The sequence below is a fragment of the Rhinoraja longicauda genome, chromosome 16, assembly GCF_053455715.1.
Source record: "Rhinoraja longicauda isolate Sanriku21f chromosome 16, sRhiLon1.1, whole genome shotgun sequence".
In the NCBI taxonomy this organism is placed as follows: domain Eukaryota; kingdom Metazoa; phylum Chordata; class Chondrichthyes; order Rajiformes; family Arhynchobatidae; genus Rhinoraja; species Rhinoraja longicauda.
The window spans coordinates 12,805,512-12,831,373 of NC_135968.1; the positions used below are offsets into that span (position 1 = coordinate 12,805,512).

The 25,862-nt window shown below is 43.4% G+C and overlaps 1 protein-coding gene across 3 annotated transcripts in view; it reads right to left on the reverse strand.

Annotated features, from left to right (window-relative positions):
* The window catches only part of LOC144600884 (rhotekin-2-like), a 36,829-nt gene extending 14,818 nt beyond the window's left edge, over positions 1–22,011 (reverse strand). The window contains exons 1-8 of one of the 3 annotated variants that reach the window (XM_078412767.1): positions 21,944–22,011; positions 14,156–14,355; positions 13,464–13,522; positions 11,386–11,439; positions 11,185–11,302; positions 6,497–6,697; positions 5,502–5,596; positions 2,845–2,951 (exon numbers count right to left, since the gene is read on the reverse strand). In XM_078412767.1, the coding sequence (XP_078268893.1) occupies positions 2,845–2,951; positions 5,502–5,596; positions 6,497–6,697; positions 11,185–11,302; positions 11,386–11,439; positions 13,464–13,522; positions 14,156–14,355; positions 21,944–21,961 (852 nt within the window). In that variant the 5' untranslated portion in view covers positions 21,962–22,011. Of the gene's footprint in view, positions 1–2,844; positions 2,952–5,501; positions 5,597–6,496; positions 6,698–11,180; positions 11,303–11,385; positions 11,440–13,463; positions 13,523–14,155; positions 14,356–21,943 lie in introns of those variants that run through there. The other 2 variants (XM_078412769.1, XM_078412768.1) reach the window with 2 other exon arrangements.
* Positions 22,012–25,862: the final 3,851 nt, after the last annotated feature.

A 25,862-nucleotide genomic window follows, 5' to 3' on the forward strand; every position in this document is an offset into this window, starting at 1 on the left:
ACTCTACCGCTGCGCCACCAAATGGTCACATCCAGGATTAGCTGACCACTTAAAATACATTGAAAGATTTCAAGTCCTGCCCAGCTGTTGGTAGTTAGGATGAAAGCTGTTTTGTTATGTTGACTGGAAATGTGCTTAAGTGCAATAGGATGGAAACAGTAATGCAATGCCCCTCAGTAATCACATCTAACCATCTACACACTGAGCAGGTCGTTTTGTTGCCTTAACAGTCTGCATTTTCTGATGCTGGTTTGCTGAATGTGTAGATTCAAATCACTGATATGTGAAACTGAAATGATAGCCTTTTATGTTTAATCGCTCTTTGGTCTATTTAAAGAGTAGAGGTTGCATCATCATTTTTTCATTATCTGCACGATGAGAGCAACAAGACAAAACAGACATGTCCCCATGCTGCCTCGTCACGAGTGACTTCCTCCTGAACCGACTTGATGCAAAAACAAAACAATCTTTTAAAAAAAAATTGACACCCCCCCTCTTTTATCATCTGCCGCTGCTGCTTCAAGACAAACAATTTCAAAGCGCAGAGCCATAATGGAAGCCTGCGAAGACCTTCCTTTCTCAGCCCCTGGCCATGGCTGGTGGGTATATGGAACGAGCTGCATGAGGAGGTTCATAAGTTCAACGAGCAGAATTAGGCCATTCAGCCCGTCAAGTCTACTCTGCCATTCAATCTTAGCTGATTTATCTTTCCCATTCAACCCCATTCTTCTGCCTTCTACCCATAACCCCTGACACCTTTACAAATCAAGAATCTGTCAATCTCCGCCTAAAAAATATCCATTGACTCGGCTTCCACAGCCGCCGGTGGCAACGCATTCCACAGATTCACCACCTTCTGGCTAAAGGAATTCCTCCTCATCTCCATTCTAAAGGTACATCCTTTTATTCTGAGGCTATGGCCTCTGGTCCAATACTCTCCCACTAGGTTGTTGAGACAGGTAATATAACAGCATTTAAAAGACACCTGAACAAGTACATGGATAGGAAAGGTTTTGATGGATTACTGGCCAAACGCAGGCAAATGGGACTAGCTTAGATGGGGCATCTTGGTCAGCATGGATGAGTTGGGCCAAAGGGTCTGTTTCCATGTTATACGATTATCTCTGGCCAGAACTTCAGTTGGGAAACTGGGATTCTACTGCTGAACAAGGTTCACTTGGGAATCAATGGCACAGGTATCCATCCTACACACAAAATCTGGTCATTACCACTGCTGATTATAATTGACTGCTTGCTTTAGAGATACAGTGTGGCAACAGGTCCTTTGGCCCACCTAGTCCGTGCCGACCAACGATGCTGTGATGGTAAGACAAAATAATTTCTTCTTTCCTTATGGATAGGAAAGCTTCAGAGGGATATGGGCCAAACATGGGCAGGTGGGACTGGTGTAGATGGGGCATCTTGGTCTGCATTGGGCAAGTTGGGGTGAAGTGCTTACTTCCATTCTTTCTGACTCTACGACTGTTGGGAGTGGATGAGAAAGACATCAAGGATACCAAGGATAGTAGGCTGCTGCTTATTTAAATTAAAGGTAAAGTGCTTAAAAATATCTAACTTGAGAAGGGTCCACGCTTAGCATCGATCACCTGTTCACACCTAGTTCAACATTATCCCACTTTTCCATCCACTCCCTACGCAGTAGGGGCAATTTACAGAGGCTAAATAACCCTCAAGCTCGCATGTCTTTGGGATGTGGGAGGAAAATGGAGCATCCGGAGGAAACCCACGTGGTCACAGGAAAAACATGTAAACTCCAAACAGACAGCACCCGAAGTCAGAAACAAATCCGGGTCTCTGGGGCAGTAGCTCTACCAGCTGTGCCACCCATTTTCTGTATGCTCTGCAAGAACCAAAAACATCAAGTAACTCCTCAAGTGTTTCACGTTCTCCAGAGATGCTGCCTGACTCACTGAGTTCTTCCAGCACTTTGCATCTTTTGTTAAAACATTAAGTAATAGATGGGAGCAGAGTAAAGGGACACATTTGAAAGCTTGATGGGTGCTATGCCATTTTAGACTTTGTTTGGATTCCGGTCAGCAATGGCATAACCAGCAGAGCTGGGTTCCACACTGACCTCCAGTGGAGTTGAGTTTGCAAGTTATTCCTGTATCCATCTGGATTTTCCCCATGTGCTCTGGTTTCCTCCCACATTCCAATGACATAGGTTGGTAGAGTAATTGGCTTTTGTATATTGTTCCCAGTGTGTAGACGGGGAGTGGAATGTGTATGTTTGGGCATGCCAACGAATCATTGAAAGATGCAGAAGACAGACACAAAATGTTGGAGTAACTCAGCGGGACAGGCAGCATCTCCGGAGATGCTGCCTGTCCTGCTGAGTTACTCCAGCATTTTGTGTCTGTCTCCGGATTAAACCAGCATCTGCAGTTTCTTCATACACATTGAAAGATACAGCATGGAAACAGGGCTTTCTTCCCATCAAGTCTATGCCAATCATCAATCACTCATTAACACTGGTTCTATGTTGTCTCACTTTCTCATCCACTCCCTGCACACAAGGAGCAATTTTACAGAGGCCAATTAACCGACAAACCTGCACATTTGTGAGGCGTGCGAGGAAAACGGAGCACCGGAAGGAAATCCACGCGGTCACAGGGAGAACGTGCAAATTCTTGTGCGTATGTGTGCTTACCTGTGTATATTTGCATGCGTGCATTGTGAAAATAGGTAATACGGAAAGTTGGTGTGGGAATGGAATTGCTCTGTGAGCCTGCATAGATTGGAGAGGCTGAAATAACTCCCTCTTAGGCTAAAAGTAAATGTGGAGCTATATGGAGATACTCGTGAGAGTGGAATTAGCTTTACCTGTTGATTCAGGTATCCAGCCATCATATCCTTTGTCATGCACTCGGGCTGAGCAACTAATCGACTGCATACGTGCCCATACAAGGGTAGCCAGAAGGAAGCTTCTTCTACACAGCAAAATATGGAAGGACAATTGTACAGTGACTACACACTGAATGAACAACTTGAATATAGTGAAGAAATAGTTATTGAATCGGTTACTCAAGTACAGACTGGAATTACTTCCTTAATGATTTAATAAACATAACCTCAAGGCTTATTTTGCGTAACTAGCACATCTCCTGCGGTTTTACTGACAGGTATATTGGATGGCAATAAGAACACACACACACTTTTTGGCAAATTTCAGCAGGCAGTATTTCTCCTGGAGGAAGGCAGTGGCCAAGCAATTGTTTTCCATTGGATATATTTATGACATCAAGAGCGATTTAGAATGAGTTGCATTGCCACTAATGCACCTTTTACCAGCCAGCCTTTCACGTTAACACATGGCCCGAAATGACAACTTAAAGGGTCAGTCTTTCCAGGTGAGACAAAGGTTCACCTGCACCTCCTCCAACCTCATCTATTGCATCCGCTGCTCTAGATGTCAACTTCTTTACATCGGCGAAACCAAGCGCAGGCTCGGCGATCGCTTCGCTCAACACCTGCGCTCGGTCCGCATTGACCAACCTGATCTCCCGGTGGCCGAGCACTTCAACTCCCCCTCCCATTCTGACCTTTTTGTCATGGGCCTCCTCCAGTGCCATAGTGAGGCCCGCTGGAAATTGGAGGAACAGCATCTCATATTTCGTCTGGGCAGCTTGCAGCCCAGTGGTATGAACATCGACTTCTCCAACTTTAGATAGTTTCTGTCCCTCTCTTCCCCTCCTCCTTCCCAGATCTCCCTCTATCTTCCTGTCTCCACCTATATCCTTCCTTTGTCCCGCCCCCCTGACATCAGTCTGAAGAAGGGTCTCGACCCGAAACGTCACCCATTCCTTCTCTCCTGAGATGCTGCCTGACCTGCTGAGTTACTCCAGCATTTTGTGAATAAATACCTTCGATTTGTACCAGCATCTGCAGTTATTTTCTTATACTTAAAGGGTCCCAGTAAAGGGAAACATGGAGGTTTGTGAAAGTCCCTTTTCCCTTTGGTACTTGCTCTTGACTTGAACTCTTTGCTTCTGGTTGCACTTTAAATCTCGAGCATTGAAATGGACTGCAGCATGTCACTGCCTATTCAGTGGTCCATCTCATTCGACCAGCTCCATTCAGTCAGACACTCAATATCCCAGTGCTTCAGTGATTCTCACATTACACGGAAGTTAGACACTAAAATGCTGGAGTAACTCAGCGGGACAGGCAGCATCTCTGGAGAGAGGGAATGGGTGATGTTTCGGGTCGAGACCCATCTTCAGACTCCTACTCACATTAATTACATGGTCCCCGTCACCAATGTTCCTCCCCATATATTCAATAATCTTTATGCACCACATGAAAACAATTCCAAATGGGGGTGGTGGTTGCACAGAACAAAAAGGCTCGCTATTTATTTTAACTCTGTCCACGACCCCAAAAAATGCATTAGTTAAACAGATTTAACTTCTTTTTTTTTAGCTTTAAATAATTTCAGGCAGATTAAGAGATCGAATAACAATGAAACAAAAAGACCCTTTTAGATTATTAATCTCCTGATCAATTCTTGAAATTTATGAAACTAAAACCTTCCATCTGTTCAAAATAAATAGTAAAATGTCTTTCATTGAAAGTCGAGCACAGGGAAAAATAATATGATTGTGCAATACATTTATTGCTTAATGATTTTGAACATGAAATGAGGACCATTTTATTAAATTAAATACAAAATTGCACTGTAATTTTGTGTGCAGGAACAGAAACTTGAATGTTGTAAATGCTGACAGACCTAATTGATTGCCTGTCATCCATTAATGGTTCACTTCTTTATTCAAGCCTATCCTTTGTGAATACTGAAAAAGATTCTAGTGAAAAAACAGTTTGCTAATCCTTTAGGATTCTCCTGGTGTTGTTCTAAGCAACTTGGGAAAAATAATCACAGTGGCAATGTAAATAATCTATGGGTGTTTTTCCCCCCATTTTCTTTGAATATTTTTATTCATTGCAAAAATCGGAGAAGGGACAATGAGCTGTTTGCCCGACACCAACATTAATCGCTCTGTCCTTTTGGAAAGGGAAACTTTGTATTGTGCTGAGTGTACTGTGGAATTTGCAACACATTTTCAAGCCCTTTGTGTAACCAGCCCATGGTGCTCCATAAGTCTCCTCCAGTCACTCTATCTATTCATATTCCTCTCATGTTTTCCTACCTTTACCTCGTGTGATTCGACTACTATTTGGTGAATTGTTTGACATTTTATCCACTGTTATAATTCAGATAATGAACATCTCACGTCATCAATGGAAGGAGCTTGCTGGGAAATCCACTGGAGATGGAACTCATATTTGGCATTTATAGTGGACATTTAGACATTCCAAACTGCCTTACTTTCAGACAGAGACTTGTTGAGGGCAGTCATTGAAGTGACACAGGGAATGTGATGAAACCTCCCAGAATGCGTCCAACATTAGGCTTAAATAATATCGCATGGAGACAATGAGTGCAAAGAGCTTAGAATTGTGGAGAGAGACCCACTCACCATTTCCTATGATAGCGAGCCTATGAGTTCGGAAGCCAGTTTCGACATCATCAAGCTTTAATGCGGTTTCTGCAAGCAAATGATATTTGGCACCTCTAGAGGGGAAGAGCACAATATTACTCAGGTGAAACATGGACAAAGCATGGTGGAGGCCAGCAATATAGGACAGGCATTTGATGGACTCTTGCCTGCTCCTGAACATTGCTCTTTACGCCTCACCTGTAACAATTCCCAATTCTACCCTCCCAATAGTCACCTAAAACTAATAATGATTAATCCATTTTTCAACCATTTAATCGGCAATGGACTTAAATCAAAAACAATGAGCTCACAATTCAGGCAAGAGCTTGGAAATCCTGCATTTTCTCTGCAGCTGGTACACTATATTCTGCACTATTATTTAATCGCGTTGCACTCCCTGTGTGTGCTTATTGTACGCGTGGATGGTATATGACTGGATAGCATGCAAGACAAAGTTTTTTTACTGCATCTCAGAACACATGGCAATAATGAACTAATAGCGATATTTAAAATAGGAAGTGAACTGTCCCTGTGATCAACATCTGGTGTCTGGTCCAACATGAGGTCAGGGAGGCAATAAATGGTCAGAAACATCAGCAAGCTGGTGCTCCGAGATTCCATAAAGATTCTGTACGCCTGAATTTGCAACAAGGTCTGGTCCAATACCTCTGTACAGACTAATTATTCATTAGCAGAGACATTTTAAAGCATTGGAACCGTTTCAAAATGTTATATTCCAAATATTAAACAAATTCTAATCACCATATGTGTGATTTTACATGAAAGTTTGCAACCTGAAAAATTCTTCAATTCTGTTTTTAATTCTGTTCACTTGTTCATTTGAACGTTCTTAGATTCACTTTCACTTGGATGCCACTTGTCATTGATTTTGTTACATTAAGTGCCATTAAAGCAGTGTAAATCACAAAACAAAAATGCATAGTTAACGCCTAATGAGTTTGAGAAGGACTCACGCTGCTACTGGGTTGGTCAGCAGAAGGGAGCCAAGGTCTCCACTCTCCAGCGCGGTCACGAGCTTCTTTCGAGTTGACCTGGTGAGAGAGCTGCTAAGTTTTCTGGCTAATCTCTTCGGAGTGTTGGTAATGGAAGACACTTCGTCCATGCAGCAGCTGTACAGCTCCAACTTCAACTCAAAATTTGGCTTCACATCATTGCTGCATAGAAACAAGAGTTTAAACAGACGACAGATTGAAGTTAGGAAAGGTACACCTGGAATGGCAAATTTCCAGAACTTGCAGTTCAAATTTGTTGTTCTCGTGTATGGCAACACCCCATTTGAGACATGAAGGTCAGAATGGATGAAATCTGACAGCATCCTTCTCCGGACCATGCACACATGCTCTTTTACAAAGGAGGTGAGGAGGATGGCTTAATTCTAGTCCTATAACTTGTGAACGCGTCTACAATTAAAACTAGAAACCAGAAGATGTTGCCATTCTCTCCCTGTACCTCCAAAGGATCTGTCTGTTAAACTGGTAAAGTTATGAAACCAATGGGTATTTTAAAAAAGCTGGCACTTTTGTTGCATGAAATGCATGAACTTGTATTTAATTGTGTACCACATGCTCTTTTTTAACAAGCTTCCAGGCTCTCAAAAATATTTTGGATTGTTGTTTCTTGGAAAGTTATTTGAAAATTCCACCTTTAACATAACCTTATTATTCTTTTTAAATAATTTATATTTCAACTTCTAATTTAATTTTATGCATACATTCAAACCTATCATTTGACCTGAAATGTGTCAAATATGATTTTTTTGTTATTACCTCTTGCTTTGCTGTCTGTGGGAATTGAGTTAAAACTTAATTGAGTTAAAACCTGCTTGATCATGTCACCCACAAGACAATCTGAAATTGGGGCATGATAACTCCAGGATCTAGCAATGGTGAAACCCACACACAGAGATCGCTAGATCTTTGTGCCCAGTTCTCCTTAAGTCACCAGCGAGCAGCATTGTTTCATGTCTAACTGCAGAATATCGACTTACACCTTAGAAATACTTGGTCATTCTTCCAAGGATAGAATCAAACTTAAATGAAATGGTGTACAAATAAACTGATCGTTCATCAATATTGAATTGAGGAAGAAAGCTCCCTGTCATCATATAACATAACAAAAAAATTACATCATCGAATTGCAAGTACGAGTAAATATCAAAAAGAAGCGGTAGTGTTATTGGCTGAAGGGGTAACATAGTTCAGAGACCTAGTGGCTTCAGCAGCAAACCAAGGATGAATCGATCATTTAATCCCCCTAATGTTGGTGGGGCTACTTACATGGTTAGTATAAGTAAATGCAATGCCAAGAGCTGCATCCAGTCACAGGAGCTATACGTTAGAACTTGGATGATAGTTTTCTTAACACCCCGTTTATCTTTCTGAGTGAACCTTACTTTGCAAAAAAAAAGACAAGAGGGGTTCTGCAGTTTTTAAATCGCCCCACGTTCTCACTACTTTTTGGGTGAGAAGGGTCCAGATTTCCATGATCATTTATGTGATTAATTGCTCTTTATCTTTGGCGATCCGACTCTAATTTTTAAGGTTATGCTCCCTTGTTCTGTACTCTCACCACACTGGTTTCCTTCTGGCTACCCTACAAAGTCAAATAACTCAAAGGGTTAATTTCTTACTCTCAATGGCAGAAGTGTGTATGAGGTAGAATATAGCATTCCCTTAGCTGCATTCCTGTCAGAGTGAGCTATTCAATGCTGAGCAGGATGGGCTGGGCTTACAGTAATGATCCTCTGAACTGCATGACTGCTCAAGTTGGAGGAAACACAAATGGTACAGTGGCGCCTTACAGCGCCAGAGACCCACGTTTGATCCTGACTGCGGGTGTTGTCTGTACGGAGTTTGTACGTTCTCCCTGTGACCTCGTTGGTTTTTTCAGGGTGCTCCGGTTTCCTCCCACGCTCTAAAGATGTGGAGGTTTATAAGGTAATTGGCTTTGGTAAAGATTGTAAATTGTCCCTAGTGTGTAGGATAGTGCTAGTAAACGGGGATTGCTGGTTGGCGCGGTGGGTTGAAGAGCCTGTTTCCACGCTGTGCAGATGCTCCACGGCTTACGATGCTTCGACTTACGATATTTCGACTTTACGATGGTGCGAAAGCGATACACATTCAGTAGAAACCGTACTTCGAATTTTGAATTTTTATCTTTTCCCGGGAAAATTCTGACGGGACAGCACTGCCCGCCCCGCCCCCAGCAGAGAGGTCCAGCTCCGCACTCAGTCCGGGCAGCGCCTCGACCACTTTAACAGACGTGACCAATCCCACTCTGCCAGTAGTATCGTCAGTGTCCACAAGCCTGGACACGCACGAGTCCTTCACAAACTGCTATGGTGGGTTAGGTGGCTATGATGTTTGGTAGGCTAGGTGTATTAAATGCATTTTCGACTTACGATATTTTCGATTTACGATGGGTTTATCAGAACTTAACCCCATCGTAAGTTGAGGAGCACCTGTAACTCTAAACTAAAACAAAACAAAACAGACGCGATCTATGTAACTTGTCACCAGTTTATCCCTCCTAATACTCTGATGTATCTCTGCTGCACCCATTACAAAACAAATAAACCCTCCCAATAACATTCCAGTTACCCACTCATATCTCTTTTTGAATTATTTTTTCAGGATGTGGTTGCTGCTGCAGACAGCAATTATTTCCCAGTCATAATTGTCCTTGAGAAGACTGTGTTGAGTCACTGCTTTCTGTTGCAATACTTATGATGAACATAGCTATTGGGTAGGGAATTCAGATTTAGTTCCAGTAATTGATGACCAGTTTCATATTTGTAGGTCAAGTTTGGTGTGCATTTAGGAGTGGACTCTGAAGGTGGTGCTTCCATGTGCTTGAAACATCACTTGGTCTCGACGGCACCCAAGTACTGCAGTCTATGGTTAAATGCTACACACTGAAGCTACCATGCATCAATGGAAAGAATGTATGTTTAGGGTGTCGATTGCTGTTGAGATACTTATCCAGACAAGTGGAGGGTATTTCACTGCACCTATGTCTTGTAGACAGTGAAAAGGCTTTGGCATTTCAGGAAGCGAGCTGCTTGCCACATGAAACCCAGCCTCTGACCAGTTCTTATAGCCACAACATTTATGTGGCTTGTGAAGTAGAATGTCTGGTCAACGGTGGTCCCAAGGATGTGTATGAAGGGACTGCAGATGCTGGTTTAAACCAAAGATAGATACAAAATGCTGGAGTAACTCAGCGGGACATGCAGCATCTCTGGAGAGAAGGAATGGGTGACGTCTCAGGTCGAGACCCTTCTTCCGAGGATGTAGGTGGTGGGGGATTCAGCAAAGGTAATGCCACTGAACATCAAGGGCAGGCGATGAGAGTCTTTTCGAAAAGGACGGTTGCCTGGTAGTTGGAATGGAACGGAAAACTTTATTGTCACATGTGACAAGGAACAGTGAACGTCTTTGCCTGCGTACCCAAGGTGTGCAAATGGTCGCCACTACGGCGCTGACACAGTTACAGTTGCACGTCGTGCACATGTTGCCTGCCACTTGTCAACCCAAGTTGTCCAAAGTTTCGCTCAGCTTTTGGAAACAGTGCAAATGGAATCCAACATTACACGATCATACCATATAAACCATATAACAATTACAGCACGGAAACAGGCCCATTCGGCCCCACCAGTCCACGCCGACCACTTTCTCTGACCTAGTCTCATCTACCTGCTCTCAGACCATAACCCTCCAATCCCCTCCCATCCATATACCTATCCAATTTACTCTTAAACAATAAAATCGAGCCTGCCTCCACCACTTCCACCGGAAGCTCATTCCATACAGCCACCACCCTCTGAGTAAAGAAGTTACCCCTCATGTTACCCCTAAACTTTTGTCCCTTAATTCTGAAGTTATGTCCCCTTGTTGGAATCTTCCCCACTCTCAAAGGGAAAAGCCTACCCACGTCAACTCTGTCCGTCCCTCTTAAAATTTTAAAAACCTCTATCAAGTCCCCCCTCAACCTTCTACGCTCCAAAGAATAAAGACCCAACCTGTTCAACCTCTCTACGTAGCTTAAGTGCTGAAACCCAGACAACATTCTAGTAAATCTCCTCTGTACCCTCTCCATTTTGTCGATGTGGAGATTTTGTTTGATTTGTCATCAACAAACATTCACACATCTGGCCTTATGATGGAATGGAAGGTATTGATGAAACAGCCTAAAATGGTTAGGCCTAGGACACGTACAATAAACACGTACCCTTGTACAAAAAGACTTGTTGAAACCGGAATTAAAATACTCAAATCCCTTGTGCAACATGTTAAACTCCTTCCTTCTGGGTATGCATAAGATTCCCCTGACAGTGTTTGTAGATGAGCAGTAGAGTTCCTCTCAGCGTCCTTTTAGTCACCCTTCAAACAGCACCGAAAACAAATGATTTGGTCAACCTCTTCATTCCTACTTTGGGACTTTAGTCCAAAAATGGACCCTGAAAATAGTGATTTCCCGATTAGGGAAATAGTCTTTTCAGTTATCCTGAAATCGTGAAAGGTGAGTTACTTCAAATCTTTCTTTCTTGAAAACATATAAAACAGATATTAAGCCCGCATTTTTCCCTGAATTCATTGATGGTTCTCGGAACAGCAAAGTAAAACCATTTCAAAGGACTCACAAAATTATCAAATCCTCAAAGCAGATGTCAGTGAGAGCCTTATCTACGATGACCATCTCTGTCTCAAAAATCTGGGCTTCAATCTTCAACAGGCAAAACACGGCAAAGCGCTGGCTCCCTATAACCCAAGAAAGTGAGATTAGTGTCAGAAAATAGGCCAGGGAAAGATAGATGTCAAAAATGATACTTTTATTTACTTACTGCCCCGGTAGTTAAAGTGATCGGTGTCTTTCCACATTAATGGAATTCGGATATCTACAACGACAAGAATATAACAACTCTTGATAATTAGAACGCAATGGAACAATTTAAGAACTCTGTGGGCCAACTTCAAACAAATTGTACACCATCGGGGAATAAACTTGCCATTGTTTTAGTTTTAGAGATATGGTGCAGAAACAGGCCTTTCGGCCTACCGTGTCCGTGCCGACCAGCAATCCCTGCACACTAACACTATCCTACACATACAAGGGACAATTTATAATATTACCAAGCCAATTAACCTACAAACTTGTGTAGGAAAGAACTGCAGATGCTGGTTTAAATTGAAGGTAGATACAAAATGCTGGAGTAACTCAGTGGGACAGGCAGCATCTCCGGAGAGAAGGAATGGGTGACGTTTTGGGTTGAGACCCACAAAACTGTACTTTTTTGGAGTGTGGGAGTAAACCGGGGATCCTGGAGAAAACCCACACAGCTCACAGGGTGAGCGTACAAACACCATACAGACAGCTGTCGTAGTCAGGATCGACCCTGGATCTCTGGCGCTGTAAGGCAGCAACTCTATTGCTGCACGTTCTCAGAAGTTGGGGTACTGGTGTACAACCAGTAGCAGAAGAGTGCTTCCGCAGAACTGGAGGCTTTCAGTAATAGTTTCCACTATAAATCTGAGCAATGGGCATCAATGGCACATCATGAGGCAGAGCAACTTGATGAGATGCCACGGCCACCTGGAACACATCCAACCAGTACTTGCAACACTGATCTGGGGTGGCTATATCTGGAAGCAGGGATCAAAGTAGAGCGCAAGGATTGTACTGAGGGTTGTATACCTGTGTGCCAATGTCAGCAGGTAGTCACTGTTTGACAACATTACCAGGATATTTGGAAACAGAGGATAAAACAACATTTGTGCTGGAGCTAGACACAAAATGCTGGAGTAACTCAGCGGGACAGGAAGCATATCTGGATAGAAGGAATGGGTGACATTTCGGGTCGAGGCCCTTCTTCAGACGGGTCAGAAGGGTCTCGACTCAAAACGTTACCCATTTCTTCTATCCAGAGTTGCTGCCTGTCCCGCTGAGTTACTCCAGCATTTTGTGACTATCTTCAATGTAAACTAACATCTACAGTTCCTTCCTACACATTTGTGTTGGAGCACCAGATATGGAAATATCTAGATAATCATCATCTAGATATATACCATCTTTGACAAGCAAAATATTCGAAGTTAATTCAGAGGAGAGAGATTGGACAATCCACAGCTTCAAATCAAAGAAGACAACATTGGGTCAGTTGACCAGAAACTTGATGGAAAACATACATTTAAAAAGCGCTTTAAAAGAGAGAAGCCAAAAGGTTTAGAGATGCAATTCTAGCGTTTGGGGCCCAGATGGCTGAATGTATTTCAGGGTTGGAAACGGCAGAATGAAAGGAATGAGAATGCATGGAGACCTGGGTGGGTCAAGAAGGATATTCCGAAGATTTTAGGATTGCAGACTGGAGATTGGGAGAAGTGAGCCCATGCAGAGATTGGAGCATAAAGACAAGCTCATAAAGTCATAAGTGATAGGAGTAGAATTAGGCCATTTGGCCCATCAAGCCTACTCCACCATTCAATCATGGCTGAACTGTCTCTCCCTCCTAACCCCATTCTCCTCTGCCTTCTCCCCATAACCTCTGACACCCGTACTAATCAAGAATCTATCTATCTCTGCCTTAAATATATCCACTGACTTTGCCCCCACAGCCAAGCATTTTAAAAATTTGAGGCACTGGGGGAGCCAAAAGAGGTCAGTGAACATGGAACCATTAGGTAAACAGGGCTCTGTGCAAGTTCGGGCACAGGGGTTTGAATCAACTTGTTTATCGTGGCAAGTCGGGGTAGTTAGCCAGAACAGCATGGAAACAATTGTCTCAGTGACATCAAAGGAGTGTGTGAGGACAGAGGCAGTGCATGGAAGGAAACGGGGCCAGACGTATAGAGAACAGGAATCAAGTGGCCTTTGCAACTGGAGAAGTGAAACAAGCCAAAAAGTAAACGGTATAAATAATAGCACCAGATATTGCAACTTTTCCAGAACACGGCCTTTGCTCCTTTGTCTCAGCCTCTGAAGACCTGCAGAAAACAGAAAGCAAATATGAATCACAAACTCAGGAAAGGTCGAGCTACTAACTGGAAAGAGCGAGCTCCTAACATAAAGCTCAAACAAGCAGCAGTGCACCCGACTACACTGTAGATGCAGTTCTCATTGATTTTATGAGATTCACCATTCCCAACAAGTCACAATAGTGCTTTTACACAAAGCCGTTTTCAATTCTTCAAGAATAAAGGGATATTTGTCACACTGGCATGAAACGATTCAGCCCTTGAGGCACATTTCTGTTTTAAAATGTCTTCTAAAAGCAATATTGCTTTCTAAAATATCAAAGAGATTACACTTACCAGATATATTTCTTGTTTTTTAATGGCATATATTTTCAAACAGATATATAGTTTCAAATAGCACCTATTGTCTACAATATTTAGGATGGATGCGAAGTTGGAATAGTTCACACAGACACTATTCCAGCAAACATAAAATGGTAAATATCCAGAGTACTGCAACTTGATCATGTTTTAAGGCAGCAATCTAGTCTTATTTTGAAATTATATGCAAGCTATTAACAAGTCAAATGCACAGGGTACATTGAGGATAAAATAAAAAGGAAATCGCCAACTAAACCAAGTTGACCTTCAGTTCCAACGTACCTCCTTGACACTTTGGCCAGGATCTGATCCTCTGAATGCTTCTGTAATTCGGCTCTGTAACGGATTAGGCGGGCATTGCATGTCAGCAGGCTTTTAGCAGCGTGCAGCACCTGATCCCGCTGAGTGGAAGCGGCAAGAAGTTTGCAGGCTCCTTCCCGCATCCGAGTTTCAAAGTCAATTTTTTCTTGGAGATCAGAAACCTGCAAGGTGGTAACGAGAAACCGGTAGAATGCTTGAGAAAAACCTGCATTTATTTTTGCACCTTTCATAAACTCAGGACTCTCAAAGCATGTTACACTGTGGAGCGGCAGTAAAGCTGTTAACTCGCAGCGCTAGAAACACGGGTTCAATCGTGACTTCGGCTGCTGCCTATGTGGAGTTTGCACGTTCTCCCTGTGACCATGTGGGTTTCCTCCGGGTGCTCTGGTATCCCCCTCATCCCAAACTCATGCGGGTTTGTAGGTCTGTAAATTTGTAGGGAGTGGATGAGAAGGTGGGATAACACAGAACTAGCGTGAATTTGTGGCCGATGTTGCCGTGGACTTGGTGGCCCAATGGGCCTGTTTCCGCACTGTACTTCCAAACGAAACTAATTATATACAGCATTATAGTAGCTAAATTATACGCAACAATGCCCCACAAACTGCAAGACAACATTACAATAAATATTGTCCACGCTATCAGAGGTAACTTCCCTACTCTTCTTCGAAATAGTGCCATGGAATATTATTTGTCGGCTGGGGCAGGCATTTTAACTTTTGGCCCAAAGTATCACAAAATCATTGAATCAGTTCAAACGTCAGAACAATTTGTGTGAATTTTCCATTGGGAACAATAGGTCTCCGGGTTAGCATTGAATTTGGAACTCAAACCAGTAATAACTTAGGTTAAACACTCCGTGGCATGCTTTGGGAGATTTATTAGTTTGTTTTTAAAGCCTCACCAACATTTTCACTGACTATAAGAACATCCTAGATTGTTCAAATGCCAAGTACAAAGTGAACAGTTTCCCCTCCAGCACAGTACGCTCCTCCTTCTAGGAATACGAAAGTTAGTGTCAGAGAGTAATACATCATGGAAACAAGCCCTTCGGGTCAAATTATCCCTGTTCAGCAACATGCCGATTTAAGTGAATCCCATTTGCTGCATCAGGCCCATTCGCTCTAACTCTTTCCTATCCATATCCCTGTCTTTTAACTGTTGTTACTACACCTGCCTCGGCCACTTTCTCTGGCAGCTTGTTCCAACCTCAACACAAACATAGAACCGCTTTCCCATCCAGCAAAATAACAGATTGGACAGGAGACAAGATCACAGGAACAGACTGGAGTGGAGAAGACCTTACACAACAGGTAGCCACCATATCCCCTCCCCCTTCCCAGTTCTCCCTCTATCTTCCTGTCTCCACCTATATCCTTCCTTTGTCCCACCCCCCTGACATCAGTCTGAAGAAGGGTCTCGACCCGAAACGTCACCCATTCCTTCTCTCCTGAGATGCTGCCTGACCTGCTGAGTTACTCCAACATTTTGTGAATAAATACCTTCGATTTGTACCAGCATCTGTAGTTATTTTCTTACACATATTGAATTATTAGGTTACTTCCAACTTTCTGTTATTAAAATGGTGATAGGGTAAGAGAAATAGCAATCATATCATATCATATCATATATATACAGCCGGAAACAGGCCTTTTCGGCCCTCCAAGTCCGTGCCGCCCAGCGATCCCCGTACATTAACACTATCCTACACCCACTAGGGACAATTTTTACATTTACCCAGCCAATTAACCTACATACCTGTACGTCTTTGGAGTGTGGGAGGAAACCGAAGATCTCGGAGAAAACCCACGCAGGTCACGGGGAGAACGTACAAACTCCTTACAGTGCAGCACCCGTAGTCAGGATCGAACCTGAGTCTCCGGCGCTGCATTCGCTGTAAAGCAGCAACTCTACCGCTGCGCTACCGTGCCGCCCGTCAGATAATGATCAGATTATCAATCCTAGTTTAAGAAGCTTTTAGATGGGCATATTGATATGCAAAGAATGGAGGGGCATGGATCATGTGCAGACATGGATCATGTGCAGATACATGAGATTATTTTACCTTGGCATCAAATTGCAAATAAATTGGAGAACAAAGGGCCGGTTCCTGTGTTGTACTTTTCAGTGATGTACCTTGACGAGCCAAGTGCTAGCCGAGATACTTCTCATAGGTGTGAGAGTCACTGCCTCCAGAATGAATTCAAGAGAGAGCTGGATAGAGCTCTTAAGGATAGCGGAGTCAGGGGGGTATGGGAAGGCAGGAACGGGGTACTGATTAAGAATGATCAGCCATGATCACATTGAATGGCGGTGCTGGCTCGAAGGGCCGAATGGCCTCCTCCTGCACCTATTGTCTAATTGGTATTTGGGGCTTTGATAGATCATTGACATAGAGTGGACAAAGCGTCCAAGATGAGTTTAATGCTGGCCTTGAATATCCTGAAATCAAAACCCCAGGTGTTGGATTGAAACTTAATTTCTCTTTTCACAGATGCCGCCTGACCTGCTGAGTGTTTCCAGCATTTTCTGTTGATTTTATTACAGATTTCTAGCACCTGCGGTATTTTCATCCTTAAGTGGGAACGGGACCACTCCTTGTCCGACAAGCACAAATATATTTCAGAAACATGACACTTTACTTTGAGATTTATAGTTCTGGAATCTACTGCTGTCGTTTTTAATGTCAACATTGTAACAAGTTTTCCTTACAAATGTGAGAACAACTTTACAACTCTTGGATAGTGTTCTGGTTACCCCATCACAGGAAGAATGTAGAAGCTTTGGAGAGGGTACAGAGGAGGGTACAGAGGAGGTTTACCAAAATACAGCCTAGCTTAGAGGGTATTGGCTATAAGGAGAGGTTGGACAAACTTGGATTGTTTTCTCTGAAGTGTCGGAGGTTGAGGGGTGACCTGATAGAAGTTTATAAAATTATGAGAGGCGCAGATAAGGTCGACAGTCAGAACACTTTTCTCAGGGTGGAAATATCAAAGTCTCGAGGGCATAGTTTTAAGATGAGAGGGGGCAAGTTTTTGTTCTATATAGAGTGGTGGATGCCTGGAACATGCTGCCAGGGGTGACGGTGGAAACATATACGACAGTGGTATTTAAAAGGCTTTTAGATAGACCCATGAACAAGCAGGGAAAGGGGGGATGTGGGATCACATGTAGGCAGAGAAGATTAGAGTAAGAAGGAACTGCAGATACTGGTTTAAACCAAAGATAGACACAAAAAGCTGGAGTAACTCTCTCGTTTCCCTTATCCCTAACCAGTCTGAAGAAGGGTCTCAGCCCGCAACGTCACCCATTCCTTCTCTCCAGAGATGCTGCCTATCCCGCTGAATTTACTCCAGCTTTTTGTGTCTATCTTCGGCAGAGATTAGTTTAACTTAGCATCATGTTCGACCTTGTGGGCTGAAGGTACTGTTCCTGCGCTGTAATTTTATATGATAACGATAGAACTAAAAAAACGATTAACTTGCTTGATCTGGTTTTGGGAAAAATTGAACATCTGTAGTTTCAATGGTCTGCCATGAGATGGTGCCAAAACATTGAATACTAAGTTGGCAAATACTATGCACACAGCAGTGTTTTATGTTAAAATTTAAACTTCATACATCACTCTGCCAACTGTCATAGGGACTCGCAGTGAGGCCACAGAAGGTCTACAAACTTCACAACTTCTAAAAAAATATTTTCAAAAACTATCTGTGTCAATGGTAAAATTAAACAGTAGTAAACAACATATATTTGACAATGGGAATAAATGCCTTAAACTAAAATGAAGGTATCACAAAATGCTGGAGTAACTCAGCGGGTCAAGCAGCATCTCAGGAGAGAAGGAATGGGTGACCTTTCGGGTCGAGACCCTTCTTCCTTAAATTAAAATATTCACTCCCTCAGTCTAAGAAGGGCACCGACCCGAAACGTTCCTTTCCCATTCCCTCCACAGATGCTGCCTGATCCGCTGAGTTCCTTCAGCGCTTTGAGTTTTGCTGAAGGTATAGAATTAATTAATGCAGTAAAATTGCATTACTGTAGTTCAGATAAGCATTGGGGTTAGCATGGACATGGTGGGCTAAAGGGCTGTTTCTATTGCATACAACCCTGTGATTCCAAATATTCCAAGACATTTTCTCTGTATGCTGTGAAACAAAATTCACGACTGAGCTACATTGCATTTGACTAAAAGCTTGGTTAATAAGATAGGTTTCAAAGAGAATGTTAAAAACAGAAAGTGCTAAAGTAGAGAGGTTTATAAAGGGAGTCAGATTTTAAGACGCAGACCAGTTTTAGTCAATGTGGATGCATAAGTGATGAAAGTTTTGTGGAAGTTTGTAGGATTAAGGAGCTTACTGAGAAGGGCAAGCTGTACAAACTGCAGTTTCCCCCAAATAATTACTGAACAGCCAAAGCTGTCTTTGATGCTTGCTACAAACATTGATCCCCTGGCAAATGTGAAAATCTAAGCCGGAGTATTCAGTTTGTCACTTTCCAAGCTGTCTCCATTTTCAGCCTCCACTCCCACCAATTGCCTCCACCTAGATATGCATCTGCTTCCCAACTCTACCCCCTCCCCCTTACCCGGCACCATCTGCTCATCGTCCCTCTCTGCTCTCAATCCACCAATATGGCCTCCCCGCTCACCCCTCCCTCTCATTTCTCTGTACTGGTGATCTGCCTTCTCCATTCCTAGTCCTGATGCAGGGTTTTAATCCGAAAACCTTGACTTTTCCTTTCCCACGACAGAAGCTGCTTGACCGACTGAATTCCTCCAGCAGATTATTTATTGTTCCAAATTCCAGCATTTTGAGGGTATATGGGCCAGACACATACATATAAATGGTACTAGCTCAAATAAACATCTTGTCAACATGGAAGAGTTGGGCTGAATGTTCTGTTTCTGTGCTGTATGCCTTGATATTTCATTGAAGTACCATCTTATTCCTCTAAACTCCAGTAAATATAAACCCAGCCCACTCCACTCTTCCTCACAAGACAACCCTCCCATCTATTAGTCCAGTGAACCTCCTCTGCATTTACATCCTTCCTTAAATAAGGAGATCAAAACCATGCACAATACTCCAGATGAGGTCTTATTAGTGGCCTATATAACTGCAGCATAACCTCCCTATCTTCACGATTTATTTTCCTACCCATTTATGCATTGTCAGCACATTTAGCAACATTCACGTTTGCTGTCTTAATCCAATCACTTGTGTAAATTGTTAAATACTGAGGCCCCAACTCTAATCCCTGTAATACACCTCACATTTGGTATTGCCACACATGGAAAAAACACCTGACTTCACACAAGAGCTTCTTCACAACAACCACCGTGAAGATAAGACACAAAAAACTGGAGTAACTCAGCGGGTCAGACAGCATCTCTGAAGAAAAGGAATAAGTTCCTTTTTTTTAGACAATAGGCGCAGGAGGAGGCCATACGGCCCTTCGAGCCACCACCGCCATTCAATGTGATCATGGCTGATCATTCTCAATCAGTACCCCGTTCCTGCCTTCACCCCATACCCCGACTCCGCTATCCTCAAGAGCTCTATCTAGCTCTCTCTTGAATGCATTCAGAGAATTGACCTCCACTGCCTTCTGAGGTAGAGAATTCCACAGATTCACAACTCTCTGACTGAAAAGGTTTTTCCTCATCTCAGTTCCAAATGGCCTACCCCTTATTCTTAAACTGTGGCCCCTTGTTCTGGACTCCCCCAACATTGGGAACATGTTTCCTGCCTCTAACATGTCCAACCCCTTAATAATCTTATACGTTTCGATAAGATCTCCTCTCATCCTTCTAAATTCCAGTGTATACAAGCCTAGTCGCTCCAGTCTTTCAACATATGACAGTCCCGCCATTCCGGGAATTAACCTAGTAAACCTACGCTGCACGCCCTCAATAGCAAGAATATCCTTCCTCAAATTTGGAGACCAAAACTGCACACAGTACTTCCTTCCTACACAACCACCATGAGGAGTTGTTGCAGACACAACTTGCAGACCTGGCCATTGGGATCATCATGGGCATTAGGTCAGCTTCTCACAAGGCAGAGGAGACGGCCTGGAAGACCCCAACCCACACACCTATCTAAGTTGAACAGGGTGATGAACAGGGCAAATCCAACAGCATTCTGGAGCACAAGGAACCACAGATGCTGGAATGATGAGTAAAACACAAAGTGCTACAGTAACTTAGCGGGTCGGGTAGCATCTGCGGAGGGAATGGATAAGTGATGTTTTGGGTCGGGGCACTTCTTCACCTGTCCATTTCCTCCAGAGATGCAGCCGGATCCGCTGAGTTACTCCAGCACTTTGTCTCTAACAACATTCTGCTTGGTTATAAAATTAATATCTGACCTGTACGTGCCAATCTCAAAACTATCCCAGCATGAGAATATAATTTATTTGATACTCAAGTCAAAGCCAACAGATAGTTAGGTCCTGGAGACAGGGAGATGTAAATGCTGAAATCATAAACAAAAAACTAAGTGCTGGAGGAACTCAGCAGGGCTTGCAGCATCTGTGGAAGGAATGAACAGATAGCATTGTAGGTCAGGACCTTTTTTCAAACCACTTCAGTCTGAAGTAGGATCTCGACCCAAAATGTCTCCTATTCCTTTTCTCCAGAGATGCTGCCTGACCCGCTGAGTTGCTCCAGCACTTTGTGTCTATCTCGCACATTGAGAAATAGGAAACACTGCTGGCAAGACCCATCATACTCACTAACCCATCACATCCCGCAGTGATAAGCCCCATATGAAGAACCCGCTAGCTTTGATCCAAGCTAGAATACTTTAAAAACAATTCAAACTTAAACTTGACCGTTTTTAGGTCCCATCTGCCTTGTGTCGGAGATGCAAGTTCCATGCACTACGATAATCGAAACTTGTATTGGAAGAAACTCCAGATGCTGGTTTAAACCGAAGAGAGGCACAAAATGCTGGAGTGACTCAGCGGGACAGGCAGCATCTCTGGAGCAAAGGAATGGGAACTTGTGTTGGCAGGTAATTCCTTTCAATCTGCCCTCTATTTACTATTTAGGATTTTGCCAAGCCTAACTTGCAAGTTTTGCATTGTACCCATAATTGACTCGAGTGTTTGGCCACAGAAGAACAATGTTGGAATCCCTAACACAGACGCTTCACAACGACCTGATCAGATACCGAGGCGTAGAGACAAAGAGAGATGGCACAAAGCTCAATCAGACAGACAGACAGGGGTTTAACGAGGAGCCGTTGTGAATGTTTTTTTTTAAGGTTCTTAAGATCTCAATGGGCGTAAGTGAAGAGGTGTGCAGCCCATTCTACAGCTGGAATGATATGATAATTTTTTTAAAAACTCATATCAGTCAGTTGTGAATCTGTGGAATTCTCTGCCTCAGAAGGCAGTGGAGGCCAATTCTCTGAATGCATTCAAGAGAGAGCTAGATAGAGCTCTTAAGGATAGCGGAGTCAGGGGGTATGGGGAGAAGGCAGGAACGGGGTACTGATTGAGAATGATCAGCCATGATCACATTGAATGGCGGTGCTGGCTCGAAGGGCCGAATGGCCTCCTCCTGCACCTATTGTCTATTAAAAAAAAGCCTTTGACTGGGACTTCCAGGCGAAACTGATTTTCAGTTACACCTACTCCACCCAGCCCCAGGCCGCGGGGTTTGGAGCCGCCCAGGTTTAACCGTGCTCTATAACCGAGCTGCACCGGCGGCTGCACCACCTGCCGCGCTGAAGCACTTACCCCGCGCTCCGACACCATGGCGCCACCGCCGCCCGCTCGCTCGCGCCGCAGAACGTCCCCGGGCCAACGTTCGAATCTCGCGGGCCAACGTTCGAATCTGGGCTTCCGGGGTAACCAAGGGCGGAGCAAACAACCTGCCCGCAGTACTCGCTGAACCAATGCAACCAAACTGTTAGCACCGTCCGTCTCTACTTCGTTTTTTTAAATTGTTGATGTTGGTTTGCAAATAATTTATTTCGTGTCCTGGGTTATATTGTGGGAGAGTGGCGTCACTAGTTTTACCCGAGGGTGGTGGTGGTAAATATTAAGCAATCCCGTAAACTCATCTCTCTGCTGATGCAAGAAAGGATTTGTGGTACAAGGGCAGCCTGTGGTGGGGTGGCTGCACACGGTGTCGTACAGTATTAGCACAATTTGAAGGGATGTTGTTGTGACATGCCATTTAAGCGTGACACATTATGTGGTCATGAGAGCAGATCAGCCAGAAGCCATTAAATGTGAACCAAGACACAAGGTGCTGTTTCCCCTCCTTTTATTTGCACTTTGCAACCGTAAAACATAACATGGCGGCAGCAGTTATGAGTCTTATGACGACCTAGGTAGATGTTCAATGAATGAATGAATGGACGAATAAGTTCATTGGCCAAGTATGTACACATACAAGGAATGTGCCTTGGTGCTCCGCTCGCAAGTAACAACACGAACACACAGTAAACAATTAAGAATAAAGCATAGAACATTAAAACATTAAAAATACAACATTACAGTTTAAATATGTGAGGGAAGTAGCAAAAAGAGACTACAGACTTTTGGTTATTGAGTTGAGCTACTACTCGTGGGAAAAAAAGCTGTTTTATGTCTGGGTGTGGCTGCTTTGACAGTCCAGAATCCAGAGTCAATATGCTTCAACCAGACTCAAATATTCAACAAAAGACTGACTTTGTTTTGTTGCTCTATGCCAGTGAAAACAAGTGAGTAACCACACTGTAGACATAAAACGTGTGTAACTGATTGTCTGCTTTTTCCAGTCATGTACATTTGGAATGACAACACCACATACATTGACTCAGACATGGCTGTGATGACTATGTCTGTTCCAGCGCCACTAATAGACAATAGACAATAGGTGCAGGAGTAAGCCATTCGGCCCTTCGAGCCAGCACCGCCATTCAATGTGATCATGGCTGATCATTCTCAATCAGTACCCCGTTCCTGCTTTCTTCCCATACCCCCTGACTCCGCTATCCTTAAGAGCTCTATCTAGCTCTCTCTTGAATGTATTCAGAGAATTGGCCTCCACTGCCCCCTGAGGCAGAGAATTCCACAGATTCACAACTCTCTGACTGAAAAAGTTTTTCCTCATCTCTGTTCTAAATGGCCTACCCCTTATTCTTAATGGACTGGGGAGCTGCTGATATAGTGAAAACCTTCTCCATATTGAGACAGAAATGTGGCCTGATGTTCAACAGTGTGTTAAAGGATGCTAATGAGAGTGAGAAAGCCTGCTACCTACTTCTCTGGACTTGAGAGAAGGAACTAGAGTTGTACAACAGTTGGACGTTTGAGCAAGAGGAGGATGAAGAGAAGACAAAAGTTCTCTTGGATAAGTTTGAACAACACCTCGAACTGAAGACCCACGATTTCTACGCTTTTCAAAGACTAACTGAAGCTTGCGATGAATCTGTGGATGACTACCTCAACAAAGCTGAAAAATATTATTTTGAAATGCAAGTTCAGAGATACGCAAGAGGTGAATGGCCAAGTGCTTGACCAGTTCATATGGGGCACAGTCCATAAAGACGTTCAGAAGTCTTTATGGATGGCTTTGTAGACTGTGCCCCATATGAACTGGTCAAGGGATGAGAAGTTGACCCTCCAAGATGCCATAGACATCATACAAGGGCATGAAGCTGCAAACGGGCTATTGTCTCACAGGCAAGAAAATGGACACAATCTGGACCCAAACATCCAAGATCTGAGATGTATCCAGCAGCATCCAAAGCTGAACAGCAAACATGCAGCAATTCTGGCAATTTACATGTTTTCAGTGATAAAAAGCCACTGCCCAGCCTTTGGAGCCACTTTTAGGAAGTGCGGAAAAGCACTGGCGGTCAATCTGCAGAGCTAGACACAAATCGCAGGAAAACAAGAGAAAAAGGAAAAGCGTATCTCACAAGTACAACATGGTGAGGAGATCCTCAAACTCGCTGTTGGGGGGATTCAAATTCATAATTTGGATGATAAGTATCATGGTGAAGAGATTTAGTTTAGTTTAGAGATGCAGCATGGAAACAGGCCCTTCGGTCCACTGAATCCACGCCGAACAGCGATCCCTGCACACTAGCACTATCCTACACACACTAGGGACAATTTAACATTATACCATGCCAATTAACCTACAAACCTGTATGTCTTTAGAGTATGGAAGGAAACTGGAGATCCTGGAGAAAACCCACGCAGGCCATGGGGAGAACGTGCAAACTCCGTGCAGACAAGAGATCTTCACAAAGGTCCATATTCATAGGAACAGCACACAGATCAACCTTACATGCAAGGTGGACACAGATGGACATAGCAACATCTTGCCTCTCCACATCTTCAGACAGATGTATTCCTGACAAAGTGGATAAGAAAGGGATGCCAAGTCCAGTTGTTCTGCAGCAGGACATAACAATCCTAACTGCTTATGGAGGTATCAAAATAAGGCAGCTGGGAACAATTATGATCACTTGCACATGACAAGAAGCAAGCTAACTGTCCTTTCTTCGTGACTGATGCTGATGGCCCAGCAATCCTGGGCCTGCCTGCCAGGACTTAAACCTCATATCCCTACACAGCGAGATCATTGACACATCATCATGTACTCACCGAGTTGATGAAAATGCACTGCTTATGAAACAACCTCTGATCAGAAGCAAAGATAATCTTATGGCAACGTGTCCTAATTCTTCTGATGATACCATCGGCCGCTTAGAGGACTCCGAGTAACACAGTACTCTAGATCGTACAGGTGAAACCAAGCCTCCATCCTGCACGCTGCCTGTTCAAGTGTCCGTCCTTGTGCACCAGAGTAATAAAACTAATTTGAGTTTGCACAATAGAAAATGGAACGGGGATTGAATCGAGGGAAATTATTTCTGGTGGGGACATGTCAATGATTAAGGGGAATAGCAAACAATTTAAAGATAAACTATTCAGGAGAAATATTTCCACGGGAAAATAATTGAAGACATTTGAAACTTTTCTACAAATGCCAATGAATACATGATCAAAGAATAGATATAATTTAGTAACTTGAGTAATGGGATACTTGATATTCATAAAGTTAAATTTTCTTTGCATTGAAAAAGCCTCAACATTTGCCGTTAGCCCGAAGAACCTCCATTTGGTTGAGCAGTGGTTTCTGGGCAGTGTCTGTGTTAAGTTGGAAAGGATCTCAGAAACTTAAACACAAATTGTAGTGATGTAACTTTTACACAATCACTGCAGTGCCAACCATGCCCAAAAACTGTCCACACATCCTCAGTGAATTATTAGCCAGCAGACATTTCTGCTATTGCACTGGTTGTCAGGCAGTTGAGGATACTCTTTGGATAGCTATATTGGTGACCTGGCCAATTGAGAGAATATGTACAGGAAGGAACTGCAGATGCTGGTTTAAACCAAAGATAGACACAAAGTGCTGGAGTAAGTCATCGGGACAGCCAGCATCTCTAGAGAGAAGGAATAGGTGAGTTTCGGGTTGAGACCCTTCTTCAGACCAGTCTGAAGAAGGGTCTCGACCCGAAACGTCACCCATTCCTTCTCTCCAGGGATGCTGCCCGTTACCGGGTTACTCCAGCATTTTGTGTCTATCTTCAATTGAGAGAATAGCTGTCTTTCATTTGTCAATTGATCAAAAGACAAATCAAGGGCAACA